The sequence below is a fragment of the Staurois parvus genome, unplaced genomic scaffold (assembly GCF_062004578.1).
Source record: "Staurois parvus isolate SC_StPar_1 unplaced genomic scaffold, SC_StPar_1.0 ptg000454l, whole genome shotgun sequence".
NCBI lineage: Eukaryota > Metazoa > Chordata > Amphibia > Anura > Ranidae > Staurois > Staurois parvus.
Window position 1 is genome coordinate 10,635,644 of NW_028318250.1, and position 24,647 is coordinate 10,660,290.

Below are 24,647 nucleotides of genomic sequence, written 5' to 3' on the forward strand. Positions count from 1 at the left end.
ACATTGTAAAGCGCTGAGCAAACCGTTGGCGCTATATAAATCCTGTATAATAATAATATAATAATAACTGGCTGAAAAAACTGGAAAAGATCAGCATAATGAGATGCAAAAAATAATTTAAAAAAAAGAAGCAATAACAAGAATTAAGGGGGAAATGTAGCAATTATCTATAACACAATAGTGCTTTAGCAATTTAAATGGCAATACATGACATGTTAGGATTTAATGTGGTACTAAACCCAGAATCAAACATTTATTATATTGCAGCTTATCATTTCCTAGATGTAATAGCTGAATTCATTTTCTGTTTTTTAGTCTTTCTTTCTTCTGTTTTCACCCAGTGATCTAGCCAGTAAGTCTGTAATTTTTCAAAAGAACAAGCTCTCGAGCACAATGTATCAGTTACAAAAATTAGGCAAACCAATTACCATTAACGGGGTGGTTACAGTGGTCAGATTTTAAATATTTGTGTACCTTTGTTTTCCAAAATGCATGTTAGATGGACTAGCAGACATAGATACACTAACAAATTGAAACCAAACTTCAGTGTTATCTGGAGCTTGGTGTCAATTTGTTATTGTATCTATATTAGTAGTCCATCTAACACTCCCCTCCCCCCAACACTGATAATGCTGCTCTCCAAAGGTGCCTTTTGTACTCCTTCACCTAAATTGGTGTCTGTAGAATACAGGAGGTGTGTTACTGGCCAGATCACCTAGTGAAAACAAGGGAAACAATTCTAAAAATAAAAATAAAACTAAATTGGTAAGCTGCAATATGTTTCATTTTGGGTTCTGGTTTCAATACCGCTTTAAAGTTGCTTTAAAAGTACAAAGTATTATCAGGGACATCTTGATGCCATAACAAGCAATGCATTTAGTTGTTTATGTACTTTTTCATAGTTTGCATCTATAAATTGTAAAAAAAAAACATAATAAAAACTGATTGAGATTTGGATAGCTTGTGCATTGCTAAATTCAATTTATCTTTGCTTCCAAAATAGCTTGTCCACTTGGGGTTCCTAAAAGGCTTTACTTGATACTAGATATTTCTTTTTTTTATGTTCAATAGTTTTTATTGAAAAGATTTTGTCAAAACATTGTATTTCAATACGGTTCATGCAGATATAACGGTATAGATTAGTGTGTTATAAGCTCCCCATCAGTTGGCTGGGGGTAATATATAAGTATGTCGCATAGACATGAGAGGTATGTTTTCTTTGGTCTGAACCGTGATGAGGTGGGTAGGTTATATTGAAGGGGTAAGGCATAGGAATGTGATAAATGGTGGGGGGGAAGGGGAGGGGGGATTGCACCAGTCTAGGGGTGGGAGTCTTGGTCGTTAACAATTAGATTATCAGGATTTTATGGAACAATTTGGATTTTGTAGCCAAAGAGACCATTGAAATTTAAATGAGTGATAGGTAGAGTTATTCAGGGCTGATCTTCTTTCCATGTCACATTGAAAGTTAAGGTCTGTTATCAGTGAGTTAAGGGAGGGGGTTTTAGAAGTATTCCACAATTTGGTAATATTAAGCTTGGCTGCCGCTAATGTGTGGATAATGATGGTTCGAGATTCTTTCGGAAAATTGTCAATTCCAATGTGAAGGAGGGCTAGAGCAGGGTTTGGGGTTACTGAGGTTACTGTTAGTGTTGAGAGCAGATGGAAGACGTTATTCCAGAAAGATCTGAGTGATTTACATGTCCATAATATATAGAGTGTAGAGCCTATTTCACCGCATTGTCTTCAGCAAGAATGTATAGCGATAGTTTGACGGGTGTTAAGTACCATTGGTGTAAAATTTTCATATATGATTCCCAATGGGAACTGCATTTAGAAGCTTTATAGGTTATTTTAAAGGTTTTTTCCCATGTAGTGGTGTTGTTGATTGTGAGAGAAGTTTCTCCCAATTGATTAGAGAAGTAGTTTGTAGGGTGAATTGTGTATTTATTGTGCGTGTAGAAAGTTGAGATACCTTTTCTTGGGTATTTTGTTTTGTTGAAAAGATGGTATGCGGTGGTAGGAATGTTTGAGAGAAGCGGGATATTTGCTGTTTGTAGGGAGTGAGCTATTCTCAGGTAGGTGAAATATTCAGTGGTGGGTAAGTTAAATTTCTTTTGCAGAGTCGGTAAAGACGGTAAAGAGGTCTTGTATATTAGATAACCCATGCTTGCCCACTGTAGCAGGTTTAAGGAGGGTGTAGTGAAGTGTAATGTATTGAGTGGGGTAGGTATCTGTTTGGTATCTGCAGAATTAGACAAATAGAGATCATACCAGGCTTGAAGGGAAACCTTAATACATGGGTGTTTAAGTAAGAGTTTGGTTTGGGGCATTTGTGGTAAGAGAAGTATGTTACGTGGAACTAGTGGGTACAGTGGAAGTGTTTCCATGATGGACCAAGATTTTTCTTCAGTTGGATGCCACCAAAAATAAATTTGGTCAAGAAGAGTGGCGTTATAGTATGATTTTAGGTGTGGGAGACCTGCTCCTCCTCTGGATGTTGGACGTATTAAGAGATTTGTGGTGCATCTGGGTTTTTTAGAATTCCAGAGGAATTTGGAAAAGATTGCTTGTAATTTAGAGAAGAAAGTATTGGGGATGGGGAGTGTGCAGAATATGTATCGAATTTTGGGTAGTATGTACATTTTTAGAGTTGCTACTCGTCCTAGTTTAGATAGTGTTGCTGTGCAGAGGTTGGTACATTCTCATGGTATGGTTTCAATTAAAGTTTGTGATTCGAGGAATATAGCTGATCTGTTGTAGCAGTGAGCTTGATCCCTAGATAAGGAATGTTGTGTTGTTACCAAGAAAAGGGGAATTGTTTGAGTATTGTTCGGGTCTGGATAGGTGTATAGAGGTTTAGAATAGAGGATTTGGTTTCATTGAGTTTATAATAGGAAACTTCCGAATAATATTGAAGGTGTGAGCGGATTGTCTGTAGAGATTTATGTGGGTTAGTAATCATTAGTATAATATCATCTGCGAATAAGCTGATTTTATGTTCTGTTTTCATGTGTGTGATTCCTGTAAATGTAGAGTCGTCTCTGAGTATTGAGGCTAAGGGCTCAATGAGAAGGGTAAATATTATGGGAGATAGGGGGCATCCTTGTCTAGTGCCATTTGAGATGTTAAATGGGTCTGAGAGTGTGCCGTCCGTTAATACTCTGGCTGATGGGTTGGAGTATAGGGAAAGAATTGCTGATAGCATCCAGCCTGTGATACAGAATTTTTGTAGTGTTAGTTGCATGAAATGCCAGTGTATGAGGTTGAATGCTTTTTCTGCGTCCAGGGATAGTAATAAGGAGGGCTGTTTGGTGGTTTCTAAGTTGTGGATAAGGGATATGAGTCTTCTAGTTGCGTCTGGGGCTTAGCGACCAGAGATAAATCCTACTTGGTCAGGATGTATTACAGTAGGGAGATAGTTTAGGAGTCTTTGGGCTATTATCTTGGAATAGATTTTTATATCTGTGTTAAGTAGTGAAATAGGTCTATAGTTTTGGACAATTTGGGGGTCTTTACCAGGTTTAGGAATTGTAGAGATTATGGATTGTAACATTTCTTTGGGGAATTCTCCCGTAGAGGCGGCATGGTTGAAGAGTTTGGACAGATGTGGTGAAAGGTCAGGGGCAAATATTTTGTAAAATTCGTTGGTAAATCCATTGTTTCCTGGTGATATGTTATGAGGTAAGATCTTGATGACTTTTTCTATCTCCATAGGAGATATTGGGTTGGATATAGATGTGAATTGTGTTGGAGTTAGTTGGGGTAGTTTCGCAGAGCTTAGGAATTTTTGTATGGATGTGGCTGTTGGTTGTGTTGTGTTTGGGTCTGTTTTGAGGTTGTATAGTTTTGATAGTAGGCTGCGAAAGCATTAGCTACTGTATATCTTGCGGATTTGTGAGAGAGGTATGAGTAGTTGGGTGTTGAATTGAGGAGATTTTGGATTTTAGGCATCTTTGTTTGATTAATTTTGTTAAAAAGGAGTTTGCTTTATTACCTAGGGAATAGAATTGTGTTTTAGTTTTTTTGTAGGTTAAGGTCATATTTATAGAGTAGGAGGGCTCTGCGTTTTTTTTCTATCTGATGCAATGGATGTAGAAATGGAGGGATTTGGATTTTTTTTGTTCATTTCTTCTTTTAGTTTTATGGAAGTCAGGAGTTGGTCAATTTGTTGGGTTCTCTGTTTGGTGATACGTGAATTTAATTGTATGAAGATACCTCTCATGTATGCTTTGTAAGCAGGCCACAATGTGGTTATAGAGATATCATGTGTGGCATTAAATTCGAAAAACATGTTGTGTGCTTCTAGCAATTGCTTTTTGTCATCTGGGTTCTTCAATATCGATGATTTCAGTCTCCGTATGCGAGGGATTGAGGAATATTGATTGTTGTCCAGGGTTATGTTGATTGGAGCGTGGCCAGACCAGGTTATGGTGCCAATTATATTCAAACACACGTTATATGTTGTAGAGTCCATTTGTCTGTGATGAAGAAGTCAATTCTGGATTAGGATAAGTGGGATGGGGAGTAGTAAGTATAGTCTTTTTCTGTGCTATGTTGGCATCGCCAGATGTCATAGAGATTATGGTCGTGTAAGAAACGGTTGAAGTTATGTTTGGGGGATCATTTGTTGGAGGAAGAGTCCAGAAGTGGGTTGCCGATGACGCTGAAGTCTCCGCCGATGAGAAGTCTGCCTTGTTTTTGAGAAGATATGGTGTAGTGAAGTTTGTTGTAGAATTGCATCTGGTTGTTGTTAGGACCATAGACGTTCACCAGAGTGTACGGAATATCATTGATTTTGCAGATCAAAATATGGTAGCGCCCTAGAGGGTCTGCTGTTTCTGAGATGTGGTGGAATTAAATAGAGTCTTTTATGGCTGTGATGACTCCATTTTTCTTCTTGGGGTTCGTTGCCAGGTATACGTGGGGGTATCGGTGGAGATGAAACTTGGGGGTCTTAGTAGATGCGAAGTGGGTTTCCTTTAGGAAGAGTAAGTCGGCATGGAGTGAGCGGGTTTCTTTTTGGAGTAGTGATCTTTTGAAGGGGGAGTTGAGGGCACGCACATTAAGCGAGGATATATTAATCATTTTGTAGGTTATTAGTTGGGTTAACTGAGTAGGAGCGTTGTTTCTTTAATAGTTGAAGAAGGTTGATAGGTCGTGGTCGTTGATGATGTCTTTCCATATATGGGGTAGTGTGGTTTTGGTTCGGTCGTTGGAATAGGTGACGTTTTCCTTGTTGTAGTGAGAGTTTCAGTTGAACGGAGAAGTTGATCGATCAACTGGTAGTTCAGGAAAGGTTGAAGGTAAGAGAGGGTAAAAAAAACTTGTTAACAATGCAAGTAATATGAGTAGCGGAACTTGCTACTTCATAACAGGGGGGTATGAACAGCTATTGATTGTGAATGAGATCATACCAAAAAGTATCTTGCAATGTAGAAATATTTGGTAATGGGCTGATTGCTAGCATATAGTAATGTAAATATAATGCCCAAAGCAATATGATGTAGGAGGATTGAGGGTGTTGTAAGTCAGGACCATTCAGCATCCATTTGCTGTGTATTGGCTGAGGTGGATTGGTGTGGTTCTACAGGTATTATGTTCCAGGTCTTTAGGAGGTCGATGCCTGCTTCTAGGTTTTTGATGGTACCGTGGTATTTAATGGTACGTTTTGTGGGGAAGCCCCATTGGTAGCCTATTGCATGGTTCTGCAATGCTTTGGTGATGGTAATCAGCTTTTTGTGGTTGAGTAGTGTGGCTTTGGACAAATCCGCAAATAATTTGACATTTGCGTGTGATGGCGGGAGTGGTGGTGGGTTTCTGGCTGCTGACATTAATTTTTCCTTTATGTGGTAAAATTGGATGCGTACCAGAACATCTCTGGGGATTGAAGCTGGGAGGAACGATGGTTTGGGTATTCTGTGTGCTCGATCAATGGCTAGCTCTATGTCGGAGAGTGACGGAATGAGGTGTTTCATATATTGGTGAATATAGGGGAGCAATGCGTCGTTGGTAACATTTTCAGGTATACCTCTGAATTTAATATTATTGCGTCTGGATCGGTCTTCTAAATTCGCTAATTTAAGGTTTATTTTTTTAATATCAGCATCATGGTCTGCGTTTGCGTCAATCAGGTCATTGTGCGCTGTAACCATTTCTCCAATTTTACTTTCAATGTGGCGCAGTCGGTGGTCTTGCTGCTGTATCACATTTGAGATCTGGGATATTGATGCTGTCAGATCGCTGTGTATTGTTTGACGTAGAGATAAAAGCATATTTTTCATGCTTATTTCGGTGATAGGTTGGTCAGTAGCAGGGAAGGAATCTATCAAAGATGGCGTAGTGGTGTGAGGTAACATCTGTGTGGGGAGAGGCTGAGTGTCAGATAGGGGGTCCATGTCTAGTCTGGGCCTGGATTTGGCTGGGCTGCTGGTGGTAGGTGATAAGGGGGGAGAGGACTCACCCAGGTCTCCTGAGTAGAGAGGATTCCTGAGCCTGGGATCCAGATGCTGGGATTTGTGGTTCCCCTCATAAGGACTCTGGCCATTTAAAGAGCCGCCGGCGCCATCTTGGCTGGATGCTGTGACAGGGAAGAAATTGGTAAGCTTCCCTGGCTGTCCCGGGGCTTTTCTGCAGCGTGGCATTTCACAGGGAGGGTGCACACACCCTTATAAGGCAGTCTGGCCGGTTTGTTTGCTTTGGGGTCGGGGTGAGCTGGTCCGATAGCTAGTGGGTGGACGGAGCTCCTGTCACATCACGTCCGTCCCGGAGCTGGCCGCTCGATATTTCTTTTTTTAAGTTTAATTGAACTATATTAATGAACCTCACAGCTGTTTATAGCACTAGACATTGTGTTACGTACTACATGATTTAGTTCTACATGGTATGATTCTCCTTAGATTATGTTTAGCTCCACATAGCAACATTTTGATTGTCCAGTTGGATTTTTCTAATTTTTCTCATTTACTTGTCTATTCTTGTCTTGTTAAAAAAAATATGCTTTCAGGTCTCAGTGGCTCTAATTAACTTATGCATCTGAATGATTTCAAGCAGCGATAGAGAGTCTAAAGCTGGCTATAGATGCTTAAATTGATTCATTAAAGGTGAATTCACACTATATGCGATGACAGACGTTTTACTGCACGCCGTGCCAAATCTCATTGCAATGCACATCAACGCAGCACATTGCACTGCTGTACACTAGTGTGAATGAAGTGTACGTATTGTACATGTTTTGTATGCTTCAAATAAAGCTTGTACACAAAAAAGGGAGTTGTGTGATGCACACCATACTGCCTCCTAGCAACGGAGAGCTGTCACAGCGGCTGTGGCAGATCTCCTTATAGTGTGAGTTAAACCTTAGCCATAATAAAAATGAACATATTCATCCATGCACACAAGCAAGGTAGATGGAAGAAATCTTACCCCTGCCATGACCATGACACTGTATTCTTACATTGGGACCTGGTGCTGAGAAAATGCAGTGATCAGCAGATGTGGCTTGCAGCCACTGAGCAAAAAAAAAAAGTTTTCCAACATGTCCATTCTGTTGAACAGGGACAGCCACACATATGTTGAAATTTGTCCAGTTCCTGCTGCATTGGCCAAATTTCAATTTAACTATGGCCAGCTCACGGCTTCATGCACATGACTGCAAGAAAGCTGTACATCATATATTCAGATGCAATCTATTGCTCAGAAGCCACAGGTGAAGCGCACAGCCCAATGCCAGCTGCTTGTCAAAATCAGTGACAGGCTGAAATGTGCAGCAGCTGTACACTGATATATGCACATTCAAGGGTAACTTGTGTACAGGGACATATGAGTTGCTCCAAATGCAAAGTCTTTGCTTAAATGTGCATACATCTGCATATAGCTATTGCATATTTCAGCCTGTCATTAATTTTGACAGACTGAGGGCAGTAGACTGTACGCTACAACTGTGACTGCAGGAAGGAGAATTACGTCCAACTACTGTGTGACCCTCTTAAGACTGTGCGCATAAAGCCTAGAAGTTAACAACTTCTGTGGTGGTCTTTCCTTAGAAAAGCCATAATACCTTGTGTCAGTGGTTTGCCCTGAATTATAAGATCATTTATAAAATAAATACTTTATATATATAAATACTTTATATAAAAAAAATTGATCATCAGTCTAAAAAAATGAGCAACATGCTATATATATATATATATATATATATATATATATATACACACACTTTAATACATTCTCCTTAAGGCTAGGTTCACATCTATGTAGGTTGTGGTTAATGCTTTTTTCAGGCACATTTTGCAGTGCATTTTGTGTGTTTGAACATGTTTTTTTGCCAAGTTTTGCTAATAGAAAAGTATGACAGTTCAGTACATGTAGTGCGACTATGATGTGACTTTACACTCTTTGGAACTCAAGTAGCACCAAAGTTGCATCAAAGTTGGGCAGGAAGCTTTATGTGACCAAAGTCACATGTTAGGGTTAAGGGCTAGGGTTAGGGGTTAGGGTTAAGAGCTAGATTTAGAGTTAAATGCTAGGGTTAGGTTTCAAAGCTAAGTTTAGGGTTAGGGTTAAGGACTAGGGTTAGGGTTAATGGCTAGGGTTAGGGTTAGAAGCTAGGGATAGGGTTAAGGGATAGGGTCAGGGTTAAAAGATAGGAATAGGGTTAAGGGCTATGGTTAGGGTTAAATGCTAGGACATGTTATGAAATCCTAGGCTTAACCCTAACCCTAGCTATTAACCTTAACCCTTATCCCTAAGCCTAGCCATTTCAACTAGCCCTAGTTCTTAACCCTAACCCTAGCTCTTAACCCTAACTCTAGCCCTAAACCCTAATCCTAGCCCTTAACACTAACCTCAACATGTGACTGTGGTCACATAAAGGTTTCTGCACTACTGTGATGCTACTTAAGTGCCAGAGAGTGCAAAGTTGTATCAAAGTTGCACTACATGAACAGAACTGTCATACTTTTCTATTAGCAAAAAAAACACAAAACGCATCGAAAACACAACACTTGCATTTCTACGCAGGTCCATTGAACTCTATTACACGCAAAATGCAATCTGCTGTGGGAAAAAAGTCTCTGACCCTTTCCAAAAAACACACCTGCTCAAAACGTACAGATGTGAACTAGATCCATAGCAAATCAAGTTAAAAAGACTAGTGCAAACTAGAAAATGCACTGAAATCCACGTAAATGTGAACCTAGGGTAAATGAGGAAACAAAATGTGGTTTTATTAGGTAGGTTTTTTAGTAATGTATCCAGGTTTAAGGGTTGGTGCATACATACATACATACTGCTCCATACATACTTATGTATATGTATGTATGGATGGATGCATGGATACTGTATATCTCACTGTGCAGCAAATCATTAGGAGTTTTTCTTAAATTATAAATTCAATCCCAAAGCTCTTTTTTTTTGGATAGTGTAGGGAAGGATTAAAATCCGTCAGGTTTGCGCCCTCTGTGTCCTATTGAGGAGCTTTTACTTCACTTCTCCTGAAGACACCATAATAAGTGAGAAGAAATCTCTTGACGGGTTGCTAACCTTTATATACTCTGTCAATAAAAAAAAATAAAAAAGAAAAGAAAAAGGTTTGGGCTTTTTTGTCCATTCCATGAATTTTTGTAGTCTATTTCACTATTATATCCATGAAAATGCTTACATATATACCTAAACTTTTAATTGTAACAAAAGGAAAACAAAGTTGAATAGATGCAGGAAGATAAGTACACTCTAGGGGTGCTTTCACAATGCCCCGCTACAGTTTGGCCACAGTTTGGGTGAAAAGCAGTATACCCCCAATTTTCCTGTGGGTTACCCATGCTTTACCATAGACTTCTTTTATGTCCTGCTTTTTTGGTGCATTTTTTTGAAAGCGTAACAATGATAGAGCATTCAGGACTTTTAACATTAAACATTTAGTTGGTATTCTTAAGCAGTTAGCCACTCTTATTGTGAAAATATACCAAAAGCAAATAAGCCAGCAGCTGTTGTCTGGGACTTGCTGACTTGGAATGAGAGCCTGTTTGACGGTAAAACATCATGCAGTGATCACTGTAGGTGAAGAGCACACAATTTTTTTTCTTTAGAACTGACTTTGCTTACGTGACTTTTTCTCTTTATTTAAAAATATGCATCCCACAGAGTCTAAAGATAATTTTCTCTGTATTATTAAATTTACCCTATGTCTCAACCTCTTCATCCTTCAAACATAAGATATATATCCTGCTTCAAAATAGTGTAATTAAATTACTTAAATAGATTTACATTTTAGTTTGATATTCATAAATATTCAACTTTCTGCTGCAGCCTCAGCAACTGATAAACTCTAAACTTATAATGACATGACTTTTGTGAAGTGTTGTCCTCTTTATGTAGCATAGTGGTCCAGATGAGGTATGGGGAGGGTCTTCCTTTATACAGGCACTCTTCTGCACCCCAGATGGACTGAATTGGTTCTGACAAAGGAGTTCATGGGATTCGTAGAAAGGGGCAAAGATTGTGTAGAGCAGCACTAGAGAGCACACTATGGAACAGCCTGGCAGAAGTGTATTGTCTTCTTGAAAATGGTATTGAAGTGGCAAGGGTGGGAGAATTAGAACATGGGAAGAGAGTGGCATTCAAATCCCCAAAGAATGAAGGGAGTTAAAGAATGAGAGTACTGTGGCAAATATATCCATCCGGTGGAAAGAACTACAGCGTGTATTTTTTAGACAGTGAGAAAGGACATCATTTATCAGAGAGCTGACCTTCATTTCTAGGGACTTCTTAATTTTTGTAGAAATAGGGAATGACTAAAATCATTGTCAAGTTTCTTTTTTGCTGTCTGTTTCCCATTGGGGAGGTTGTTCTTCACTCTCTGTATTGAGACACTCAGGAAAGAGAAGCAGATATTTTCAAAGTGAGAGAAATCTTTTCTAGACATTTGCCACTGGAACAAGAGTACCCATTCGAAGATTTCACCACTTTTCCTGTTCCAGTAAAAAGTCAGAATGTTAGATTTTACCTCAGTATCTCACCTACCAACAATGGTCACCAGAACAAATAATGAGTGTAGGTCTCCCCAGCAGGGACACAAACAGCAATACAAATCTTTCTACACTTCAAAAAAAAAACAAAATAAAAATGCATTTGGAAACACTTTAGTCTTACAGTTCTGGAGATTGTGTTGTGCAGTCCAATAGTTCTGTAAAATGCTGTGCATATTCTTGCCGTATGCAGAGTAGTTTTTCCTCCGGAGGTCTATAGTAAAGTGACCAGCACTATTTCAGTGTCCATCATTGGTTGAGTAAGTGCTAATCAAAAGAATGATTTACCTTCTATATTATATGACTTACTTGGAAATGGGTGGTTACAAGATGTGGCCATACATATGTTGGGGTGGATGGAAAGGACAGGATGTATAGACACATGTTAAAATGGATGGAGAGAATGAAGGACAAAAATCAAGATGGTGAGAAGGATAAACACAGAGATGACTTGAGAAAATGGTGGATGGATAAGATGTGTAGGAGCCAAAGATAACTGTAAGGTTTCTATAAGAATTTCCTGGACTGTTCCATTCCAAAACCAGTATATTTAAAAGAAGCCTCCTTTTACAATTGTTTGCTAAGAACAAAAGCTTAGTAAATTGGCTAAACTGTAATTTTGTGACGTGTAAAGGTGTATATTGGGGTATTTGCTGTTTAGTAAGAGCATGCCTAAAGCAGAGCTCAAGGTATTTTCAAAAAGTCCATTAGCTCGGTTACAATTTAAGTAAAAAATCATAAATATATTTTAAACACTAATAGTAAAGTTATCTACAAACTATCTTTAATTGCAGTCTGCATCCATATATTGTGACTGTTCTGTGTTTCCACTGTGTATGCAGGTGTTTGTCATGTTTTGCTTTAACAACTGTGACCCAAAACCAAAGAAAACATTACTGGCCATCCAGTACACCAGGGAGATATCCCTTTTATCCCAAACCAAAGAAAAATTACTGACCAACCAGTACACCAAAGAAATATCCCTGGTGGACTTTCAGATGGATATAAATATTGGGGATGATTTACTAAAACTGGAGAGAGCAAAATCTGGTGCAGCTCTGCAAAGAAACCAATCAGGTTCCAGGTGTTATAGTCAAAGCTTAACTGAACAAGCTGAAGTTAGAAAGTGATTGGCTACCATGGACAGCTGCACCAGAATTTGCACTCCCCAGTTTTAGTAAATCAATCCCTATGTGCTGTAACAATTGTCATCTGACCAATACTGACATATCAACAATGAGAAGACATTTTATTTATAGACTAAAATTATGTCATTGTAGATGTATTTTGAAAAAAAGGGCTAAATGGTTTTGGTGGATTTCAAAATTTTTGCATGTATAAAAAGAAAGGATCACAAATTGTCAGGCTTCTGTTTAGGAATTTACTAAGACTGATTATTTCTAATAGATGTTGATGGCCACTGAAATGCAAAATAAATATTGTGAAGCAACAATTTTGTTCCTCAAAACTTTCAGAGATAAGAAAATTAAGACTACATTATTGCAACTCCAGCAAAACAGTTCATAGCTAGTGTTAAAGTACAGATTTACAGGACTGTTATTAGCACAGTGAAAGATGATTTTTGGCACATCAGAGATATACGGTATCTGTAGGCTTTGCTTGCATCAGAACTGATTTTCTTCCCATACAAGCAGATGAGAAAGCAAAAGTAGCTTGAAGCAGGTTAATGCAGCAGAAGAAGGTCATATACACATCAGAAGGAGGTTAACTGCAGGTCAAAAGCAGCAATCAATGAATGCTCAATGATCTCAGAAGCATCCTAGTATAATGTCAAATGCAAGTGCCCATTTAGTGTGAGCACTGTCAACTGGAGCAGAGCTTTGGGACAGCACTGAGAGAGTCTGATTTTCCGAAATGCTGCCAACACAAGGTATTTTAACTCTTATTGCAGCACATAGTACCTGAAAAAATAGGTATGTTATATGCAGCCTAACTGCTTTACACTAATACATGTAAAATGTTCAATTGGGTTTTAATGTTTTATAAAGATATGTGTCATTGAAATCATCCCCCTTTTTAATTACTCTGTCTTATCTCTTTACTCCTTTTTGCAGGCCATGGCAATGGGCATGATGACAGAATACTATCACTACATCTTTACAACACTGGTAAGTATGTGTTCATTTTTAAATGTACCATTATTAAAACTCACTTCTCTCAACAGCCTGACTGTTTTGGGGAGCAGGGGTTTAGAGTTGTGACTGCTTCAGCATTAATGAGACTAAGGATGAGCACAGGTTTGGACTGAACTTTGCTTGCTCCCCTGTTTATTTACATATAGTAATGGGTCTTTTGCCTACTATTATATATCAAAGCTTTTTCCTTCTGCTATCAAGGTTGTTAGGAAAATGGAGTATGGCAGCACCTGTGGCACCCTTAGCAACCAGTGATATCAACTGGCCCTATTCATATACCATTTGGGAATGCTCTGCTAGGTAAGACATGGGGTTTCCTTAATAATTAGATCCTTCAAGTCTGGTATAGATTTTAAGGGGGGTGTAGGTTCTCACTGAAATTCTGTACCAGACCCTTATCCACATGGAACCTGGCAACACAGGAAAGGGTGGGGGGTTAGCATCTGGGGGGCTAAGGGTGGGGACTTATCAGAATTTTGAGCACCCTTTAACAATACCCAGATACACGCCTGTCTATGTGAATGAGAATGGGGTACATAGTACCCCTATTCATTCACAGAGAAACTAAAGAAAAAAATACAGTAAATAATTCCTTTAATAAAAAAAAATCCCATGATTTTAAGTCTACCATCAATCATGCCAAATAGTCATACAGGTCCACATCAATCACAATAAATAACATCTGAAAAAAATACTTTCAACCATGACAAGATCCGATACTGATAATTACTTGTCCCTAAATGACAGCTCCCATGGATAACAACTAAATATAAACAAAGGGCTCATTTCTCCAAGGTGATGTCATTATACAGATACAGACAAGACCATATCTGGTCAATGATGTCACCCAGGAGACTTCATCCCTATGTTTAAATTTAACTGTCATCAATTGGAGCTGTAATTACCAAGAGAGCAGGTGTTGGAATTGTGTAGACAGTCAGTGGGTTGTCAAAAAGTCTTTGTGTTTTTATCTACTGTTTATGTTTTGTGCAAATGAGTTTGGGATAAGCCATTTTTTTCCCCTGGGTCCTCAGTTAACTTATATACCAGACTCCTATATAGGATAAGGGTCTGTTATAAATTAAAGAAATCCCCAGCTGTTTGTTTACAAACAGAATGAAGTTACCGAAGCTGTCATTTACCCGCAATTTAAACTGATTTTTTCTTTGTAAATGCCAGTTTTGCTTTAGTACGTTTTCTATATTGTAGAAATGTACCACTTGACGGGCAGGTTAAGGCATCCCTCAGGCACATTATTTAAAAGCATTTTGTATTTTAAGCATTATTAAAATCACTGCTGTTTGCCAGACAGAATTTTTGTTATTATTGCATTTTGCTTGCTACATTTTCCCTGTGCCCCCCAGTGGCATTTACTTGATATTCCCTTGCCTTCAGTGGGGTTCAGATTTGGCGCCTGAGCTTCATTAATGTTTGCCAAACTTGCCTCAAACTGAACTCAGGTAAGTTCAGATCAACTCTAAAAGAAATCCAGTCACTAGCTTAAAAATGCAGGTAATATCAGAACAAAATCAAGTATTTTTAAATGATTACTTGCAGTGTTTTTCATAATTTTTTTTTTTTTACTTGCAACATCAAGTCAACGATTTTCAATGACTAGTAAATCCCCCGGCACAGACCCCTCACCCCTTGCATGTCATAGCCATCTCTTTTTCTGCAAATGTTTAATTATTGTCTGTGCTGGTCTAACTCCTCTCCCCTCCCTCTCCCCTCCCTACATAGCCTTTAATGTAGCAGCCAGGGGAGGAGCAAAGGGGAATACTAGAAAGGGTCACCTGAGTGATAGCTACAAATCTGCTGGGGCTGCTGACATTGGATCTAAGATGGTAGTGGCCAAAAGGGATTTTGAATGTCTACACAAAGAAGAATTTTACAGGTAAAGCATGCAAAAAATATGTTAAATTCACATACAGTAACTACTTATAGTAATTTATGTTGAAATGAAAGGACTGGCGACAGTGTCTCTTTAAACTGTAGAAGAGTGCTAACATTCAGAAAAAAATAATTTGCAATAGAAAAATTCTGCAATAGAGGATATTGAGCATTTGATAAATGAACATAACGACTTGTGACTGTTTAGCATATGGGCTCAACGGTCCATAATATCTGTGCTGGCATGCAACGCTGAAATTCATCTCCTGTGGAGACATCAATGGCTCTGATTCTGCTGACTGTCAGAATTATAGATAAAATGCACACATCTGATCATTATCCAGGCAAGACATGCTTTGAACATTTATGATTGCATTTTTATTAAACATGGAGACTTTTCGCCTTTACTGCTAGTATAGTTCTTGTCATGTTAAATTGTATTTTGCCATTAGATACAGCGTAGGCAGACTAGATAGACAGACCACTTTGTCTTTTTCTACTGGAAGTATTCTGTATTTCTGTGGGCCATTTAACAATTATTTTTTCATCAATATTCAGTGAAAAACATGGACTTGATAGGCTAAGCAGTTTTATCCACTATCTTTATTTGTTATCAATTGTCTATAAAGTTCCCACATATTTTATCAAGTATCATTTGCCCACTAAAATAAGATTACCTTAAGGCCTCATTCAAACCATACATGCAGAAAAACTGATGGAGACCGACACACAGATTTCATACTGTAAGTTTACATCAGTTTTCATGTACTCCCCAATGAGTTTTATACAGGTCGCAGATTCCTGTGCAGAAAAAAATATGCACATGATACCAGTGTTGTGGTGTGAACAGAACACATAGACAACAATTCATTTCACTGTACCCTTGCAGAACATGTGCAGAAAAACTGATGTCTCTGCACCATTGTGTGAACGAGCCCTAAGAGTACCTTCAGTATTCCCAGAGTTAAATTCACATTACTGAAACTTATAGGTACAGCCTTTGGCATTCAAAGCAAAACAGCTTAACATTTTCAACAAGTTCTCATTTTAGGACCCTTCACACAGATGGTCCGCCTGTCCATTTTTCACCTGGCTACCCTTGATTTGGCAAATCAAATGGAACAGGGATCAGTTCCCCTTCTTCTGGCCTGATCGGATCAGAGGGCAGTCAGGTAAAAATGGCCAGCTTGCCATAGAGCAGGACGAGCTGTGTCCATGTCTGTTCTGCATAAGTGGAGCGTACACAGACCTGTCATCTGGCAGCTCCACCCAGCAGGGGTCCAGTGGCAAAACCAGATCTGGCCCATGTGAAAGGGGCCTTACTGATCCTAACCAGGCTTGTAGGCACAGGTCTGATAGATCTGGTGTGCCTAATGGTAAATCTGGCCCTGACTCTAACAATAATTTTAAGCTAGGAAATTCATATGCTGGCTATTTGGCTTTAGATGTATTTTCTACCTTAATTTTTGTGATCCTAGTGACCCAATATCATCCTTAACCTCCTCATGAGCTTGCGACAGGCACCATACATACATATAAGCATGTATGTACTTAAAGGAAAACCCTACTCTAAAAATATATAATTTAACATTAGCATGCTTGTAATCTAATATTATTTAAAATTAATTTTACATTTCAATCTGCAGCTACTAATTTTCTAAAACGCAAAAAAATTTTAATTCTGCTTTCTTGCAATATGGCCACTTGGGGTATTATGTACACGACACTCAAACAAAAATCCTGCTGGTGTGATTTAATTGCAGAAATATGCAAGGACGTATAGTACAACCCAAATTATAGGAAGCTCCTGCAATAGGAATTTCATTTTTGGTGAGATATGTTCTTAGGATTTTGCATCCCTATTGCACTTTAACAATACATCTTGGTTGCCTACCCACACAAAGCCTGCAATTTGACAATGAAGGAACAAGACACCAATGAGCTCATCTCTTTTCTCACTGTGCTTTTTCCTCCTGTCAGCTTTTTCCTTGTCAACTTGTATGCATGTAACAGAGCCTAACTGACCCCTACTACTACCCCTCTAGCCGAATTGTAGACTCCCCATTAAGACAAAATAGTGTAAAAATACACTTAATAATATATGAAGTAGGTATAATATATATATATATATATATATATATATATATATATTACAACATACTGTATGATATACATAAATTAAAAAAAAAAAAAGTATTTTTTCACCAGATTATTCTTACTGTTATGTCAGATGATGTGGCTGATATTTGTCAAATACTCACTTAAAATGGTTTTTAAGGAAACATTTTTTCAATAGCAAACATGTCTATACTTACCTGCTCTGTCCAGTAGAATTGCACAGGGCAGCCCCAATTCTCCTATTCTCTGGTCCCCTGCTGGGGCTCCTGGCTCCCCCCCCTTGCTGGTGTCCATATTAGGAAGCCAATTCCCATGGATCACTCATGCGGGCTCGCTCCCAAGTCCTGCTGCTGCATCCATTGACACAGACAGTGGGACTGTTGACTGACAGGAGCGAGAGCCAATAGCTCCTGCTGCTATCAATCTGTCCAATGAGGAGGGAAAATGCCAGGGGAGCTGCAGCTCTCATGCACAGTGATGGATAGCGATGGGCTCTGGTAAGTATAAGGGGTGGGGCAGGAGGGATTCTTTTACACTGAAGGTTTTTTATCTTAATGTATAGAAAGCATTAAGGTAAAAAAAACCTTGAGACTTTAGAACCACTTTAAGTGAGCATAATGTAATTTGGAATTTTTAGCAATCACAAATATGAAAAACGTATCATTGTGCTAATCTGTGATCTTTCCAAGGGAAATAAAGCTTTCTGATAGTAAAACTTACATATTTTCTTTGAGGTTCATCATTCCACTGCATCATATGTAAAGCTCACTTATGTGATATAATTTCAATGAGCAGACCTTGCTGATTATATTTTGAGGTTAGTACTGTATCTAGGAGTGTGCAAATTGGAGAAACATTTTGAAAAGTTAAACAAAAGATTTTTTCTAATTTTACATCAATTCTTCCTAAAAATCGTGCGCTATTTGATGCATATAGTATTAAAGCACAGGTCTTGCAAAGTATCTCTGCAATTAACTCTCTCTGCAGTTACTTTTTCAGCTTCCTCCTAAAATAAAATAGATGTTATATAGACCATCAGAATGAGTGCATATTCACTGTCCTTATTGCAATATTATTATTTTCCTTTTACCTGTAAGCATCTTAAATCTCTAAAAAAAAAAATCCAGTGCTAAAGCCTCCCAAGCGCATCCCCATTAATTCTGTTCTTTGAGGTGAAACACCATTTGCCTGTCTGGAAACGAGAAAGTACCTTAATAGAGATGAGCAAATTTTTATACATCTGGTTCACGCTCGATTTGTAAGCATGCAAATCAGTGTAATCTAGACTGAATTCCAATTAGTCATGATCCAGACATTCTTCTTTTTATATCTATGGGTGGAAGTAAGGTAATGTTAAAAAATTTGAAATCTATGTCTCAGTTCACTAGCACAGAAATAAGAGCAATCTGATTTTAAGTTCACTATACCAGTTCACTTGCCACTACCTCTTGTCAGAAGCACAGTCACCCATCAACTTCCTTGAACCCTTGGTCAAACTGAAACCTGTTCATCAAGCTGTGGCAGCACTTAAGGCACACAAAAGTGATCTCTGTAGCAATTTTATTACATTACAATACTGCTTGAAAAGCCGATTTAGCATGCCTTGTGTGCTGTCACAGCTTGATCAGGCCTGTTGTTCTTCAAACTCACCATGAATATTTGTGCATAGACATGCACATCTGAATTGGCTGGGGGGTAAGCCCAATCAGTCCAACTTTTTTCATACTCAGGCAAAATCGAATCATTTCCCAAAACTGCTGTTAAACACAGTAACGTGAGACAAATGCATAAACCTGTATGTTTCTTATGATTCTGAAAATCATATTTCTTTGGGCTATACAAATAGCCCTTAGAGTCTTTTTTCCTTTACACATTTTATCATCAGAAAGATTAAAAAGAAAAAATAAAACTGCCAATGTTCTGCACAATACAGCTTTGATATTTATTTTTATAAAGTTAAGTTTAAATCCTTCAGGAATCCTTTATAAACTCAACAGCCAGCAAATTCATGTTGATTATTATCTATTCCAGAAAGCTTGAGGAAAACCTTCTATTAATTACGGCTTATGCATTTAATGTGGAGGTATGCCCGGAGGTGGAGAAGGAAGGGATTTGTAATAAATGAGTAGATAAGAAATCTCTATTAACGCCACTGGTGAGCAGTGACAGATATATTGCAGGAGTGATGTTATAATGCAGAGTTCCTTCGGGCTGTGTTCTTAGCTTGTTCTGCGTGTGCCTAAGATTCAGTACTACGAGGCCCTGGGGATATTAATGAATTGGCCTATTACGCTATACTGAAAGCATTTAAATGCTACTGAGTCAAAGCACAGTCCCTTGTATTAACATTTGGCTTTACAAAATGCACAGTTTTGCCAAATAGTAAGGTTGGATACAGTGTTCTGGCATCACAAAAGGGGAACATTAAATAGCAATTGTGCTAGGTTCTGTGTGGCCATGGTGCTGGAACAATCCATTTTTGTAAGTGCTATTGTGTTACTCAACACTGAGTAAAAACAATGTGTATGATGCATGCCTGCGACTTCAGATAGAATAATGGCAAAATAGTACAACACAATGACAAATTATACAAATGAGCACATCGCATTCATACTGTGCCAATAGACTAGACTAAAGCAACACTAAATAGGTGGGGCACATAAACAACAAAGGAGCTAAACATGTAGAGGCTGGTCATGGATGAGACAATTAAGTTCCAAAAATAAGCAAACAGTAACCCCTCATTATATAGTATCAGTCTTGCTAGATCTCTTCAGTTCCAATTTGCTGCTTTAAGCTGAACTACAGGGAAAAATGCCATTGCACGGGGGGGGGGGGGGGGGTTCCCCAGTACTTGAAGTATTTGTTTTGTCTGGGGGAACAGAAAATTTAATTATAATGTAGCCCTTACCTCCATGGCAGTTGGTGCTTTTTTCTGTCTTGGTTGTGATCTGGCTCTCACTTACAATGCAGTCCTACTGGCCATGCATTGTCCATGATGATGTCAGAGTGCCTGTGACTAGTGGTATGGCAGCAAACCTTTGGGGATTAGTCGTGCAGCTGGAAAGAAGCCTGTGAGAGTGGGGAATAAGGTAAGTATAGCTCCTTTCTATGTTCCTCCTGGAAAAAATGAACATTTAAACCTTGCGATTCTAGGAGGAGCACTTCTGCAAGGGTAATTGTTTTCTGCTTTCAGAAAACATATAATGACTTGTGGTGGGCTGTGCATTTCACACCTAGGCTTTCAGTGATGTCCTACCTGAATGAATCCAGCAATTTTTGGATGTAACCTTAAAAACTCTACATAGAAAAAATGGGGACATAGAAAAAATGGGGACACAGAAAAAGCAGGGCCTGTATTAGCCAGGGTTGACTTATAATACAAGTAAATAAAATGCATTATTCTCACCAAAACTAATGAATATGTGTACACAAAATCCATCCTCCTTTCTTTCTTTAAGAAGAGCTCAATTTTCTCTGTTTTACAGGTTATCTGTGTGTTTTAGTTCCAACAGTAAGTTATTTTCTATTGCCATAGAGGCTAATGCTGAAAGCTGAGTCTGTCCAGTATGTTTTAATGTATTCTTTCCATGAACGTGTATTAAATTATGCCCAATAGCCTATTCTCTTCATTTCATAGTTTTTCTCTTGGCTTTGCTGCTTCCAGTAGAGCTTTTACCCAATCATATTTCAGCCATGATAGCCATCATGTGTTGCCAGGGTCAAAGAACTGCCTTGAGGCCTTCTGGCATAAGTTATTATACACCTGCTAGATGGCCCCAGTGCCACCAACTCAAAATCTGATCTTATTAAAGCAATAGTTTCATTGCCATTTAATGTTGCCTTCAGGAGCCAACACTGTTGATTCTGAAGGCTTCAAGGCAGATTTCTTTGGCCTTGGCAACACATGACGGCTACCATGGCTGAAATATGACTGGATAAAAGCTCTAACAAGCTCTAACATAAAACATACAGTACTGGAAACAGTGCAACTAAGATAAAAGTTATGACATGAAGAGAATAGACTATTGGGAATAATTTAAAATGGTTGTAAAGCCTGTGAGCATCTCCCCCTAGTGCCCCAATACTTACCTAAGCACGACCTCAATCCAGTGAAGTACACAGCAGCAGCTCTCCCGGGTCTCTCTTTTAATTGACCATTGGCTCCCGCTGCTGTCAATCACAGCCAATGAGGAGGGAGCTGGAGGTGGGAATGAGCCATGCTCTGTGTGTACCATAGACAAACAGAGGGTAGTTCAGGAGTGGACATGCACCAGCGCCTCCAGAGCAAAGCTTGCTCTGTGGGCACTCGGCAAGGGGGAAGGGCCAGAAAGTGCAAACAGGGGTCCCGAGTAGGATCCGGGCTGCTCTGTATAAAACCATTACACAGAGAAGATAAGTATGACATGTTTGGTATTTAAAAAAAACAAGCCTTTAGGACAACTTTAATACACATTCATGGAAAAAATATATTAAAATGTAAGTCAGTGATTCTGATAGTTTAGGCAGTTTTTGGCCAGCAGAGAAGGCCTTGTTGGCCCTGATGGCCCACCACTGGGTTTGGCGTTTTAAGTATTTTTTTTTACTTGAGTTAGTTTGCCATTTGATTCCATGGTCATTTCTAGAAATAGTTGCAATACTACCAGGGGATTCAATGCTCTTGCGTTTGGATGATGTTTTCACATAATAAAGCAATCTAATTTCTGTCTCCATTATATTACCTTTTGTGTTTGTCCAGGTGACCTTAAAAAAAAAAAAAAAGCAGTTTCCAGAATATCCATACCATACAAAATGAATATGATATAGCTATAGATGGGAAATATATCCATAAACTCCTGGTAGTCATGACTGAGAAACAGTATAGTGAATCAGGGTCAATAACATGTATGCACCATGCGGAGCAAAACTCACATTAATATATCCAAAGGTGAGTCTGTATCATGAAAGGTTGCAATAAAATAAATATCTATATACTGAAATTAGACCCTAATCAGGAACAATACAATTATTTTAGTAAGGGTAGATGAAATCTCTATCTACGCCAGGTAGAGGTCTGCTAGTATTGTATATACAAAAAGGAGATGGGAAGAAAGAAGAGTGAGAGGAGAAATTGAATGTAGAAGGGTAGAAGAAGGGGAGATGGAGAAGAGAGAAATAAAAGGAGGGAAATCAGGTGAGAATTGACCTGACAGGAGGAAGGGACCCATTGCACCCATCAGTCCATGGTACTTGCTTCAAAGAAGGTTTTACCCTCTTTAGAGTAGACAAATATGTTCCACAAAGTCCAGGTTTTAGAGTATGCTTCTTTTTATGTTGTGCAGAAAGCACCAGATCTTCCATTTGATTTAGCTCTTCAACTTTGTTAAGCCAGAGCCTAAAGAATGGTGACTGGGAGTTTTTCCAAGTAAGAGGAATGCATGATTTGGCTGAGTTTAGGAGATGACTTAATACCGATTTTTTCTTTTGTACATTGTGGCTGGTATAGAGGAAACATGGAGGAAAAAAATTGCCAGATCATCTGGTATAATGTAATCAGTAACTTTTTTTGGAAATCCTCCAGACCTCTTTTCAGTAATGGCTAAGTTTGGGGCAGGACCACAAAAATATGAAGCAGCATCTCCTGCTGCTCCTGGCACCTCCAACAGCGATCCAAGACATTTGGGAAATATCTATGATGGAAAGAAGGGGTATAATACCACCAAATCAAAATTTTGAAATTAGTTTCCTGTATTCTCATACAGATTAGGGACTTCAATGCAAACCAATAAATTCTACTCTGTTGGTCCGCTGTAAATGTCTTCTCCAAATCTGATTTCCATTTTTCGAGGAAGGGCAGTTGATAGTTAATCATTTTTGAGAATGTATGAGGTAACACTCCTGGATCAGTGCAATATGTCTCAAACATAGACTGCAGCGAAAGTTACATGAAGGTGGGAGAGAGCCCAAAAAGTGATGTAACCGCAGGGCCCTCCAAAAATCCAAATGGAAAGAGCTGTCAAGGTTTGCCAGGGCCTGTAGAGTAGGCCAGGAGCCCGCTGCCAGAAAGTGAGAGGCCAGATAATGGCCAGAGTGGATTAGATAGCAAAACACCCCATCCCGAAGACCTGGGGAAAAACATGGGTTGCAATAGGAGAAGCATCAGGAGACAATGCGGTTGTGGTGAACAGCAAGGAACATATGTGTACTGTAGGTCCTATTAAAGGGTGCATTTTGAGTAAGTCACCATAACACCACGGTGCTCCACATAGCAGCATCAAGCTTTGGGCCTGTTCTAGGTGGGGCCAAAGCTTAATGTCTACATAATTGCACCAGTCGATGAGTCTACCCATATGGGCAGTTTGATAATATTTTAGTAGATCTGGAACAGCCAGGCCTCCAAATTGCTTGGACATAGTCAACAAATGACGGCAAATCCATGGACATTTATGTGTCCAGATAAAATCAGTTAAAGAGATGAATATGTTTAAAAAAATGATAATGTATAGTAATAGGTAGACCCTGGAAAAGGTATAACAATTTGGTAGTATGCTCATTTAATAATGTTGAATTGTCTGAACCACGAGTGAAGTCCATGGTCCCATGATTCCATTAAGGTACGGACCTTACACAAGAATGGGGAAATGTTGGGGTCAAAAGTGTGGGATAAACAGGCAGGGACATAAGTACCTAATATTTCAAAGCTGAGTTCATCCATTTAAATTTGAAACTGTGTTGTAGGTTCTCAAATAATGACTGTGGTATCTCCATCCCCATCGCTTTTGACTTTGTAAAATTGATCTTAACATGAGACAGTGCCCCATACAGCTTGAATTCCTGAAGAAGGTTAGGCAGGGAGATGGAAGGAATAGTCTAGGTAAAAAGTAATTCATCAGCATAATCTGATACCTTATTCTTAGAATCTCCAATAAGAAATCCCATAATGTCAGGATTCAAGCGGATCCTGCAAAGGATTGGCTCAAGTGTAAGGGCAAAGAGCAGGGGCACCCCTGTCTAGTCCCATTGACAATGGAAAGTTCTCCAAAAGGAACCCATTCACATTCACCAGTGTAGCTGGTGTAGGTGTAAGTGAAGAATAGACACTCAAAATCCTTCCGAGTATATGGTCTCCAAGACTGATGTATCTAAAGACCACAAACATAAATTGCCAGTTCACCTAGTCGAAGGCCTTCTCTGTATTAGTTCCCAAGAAAACACATGGAGTACGAGTTTGGTTGGCAATGTGGATCAGGTTCAGGACTTTGATGGTATTATAACAGGCCTCATGGGTTGGTATGAACTTGAATTGGTCTAGATGGACCAGTTTCAGTAGATAGAATGGTTGTAGCCATCCGTACTTGTGTAGATACTCATGCTCCTGTGTATCAACATTTATCCGTGCATGCGTGTACACCATATTTCCATGAACATGAAACTAGCACATTACAGAAATATAGCACATGTGTGGGTATTTGCTGAT

At 38.9% G+C, this 24,647-nt stretch overlaps 1 protein-coding gene across 1 annotated transcript in view; it reads left to right on the forward strand.

Moving 5' to 3' along the window:
• The window catches only part of GRIK3 (glutamate ionotropic receptor kainate type subunit 3), a 708,422-nt gene that overhangs the window by 340,844 nt on the left and 342,931 nt on the right, over positions 1-24,647 (forward strand). Inside the window, exon 5 of the mRNA XM_089688809.1 lies at positions 13,103-13,156. Coding sequence (XP_089544935.1) covers positions 13,103-13,156 — 54 coding nt within the window. The remainder of the gene's footprint in view (positions 1-13,102; positions 13,157-24,647) is intronic.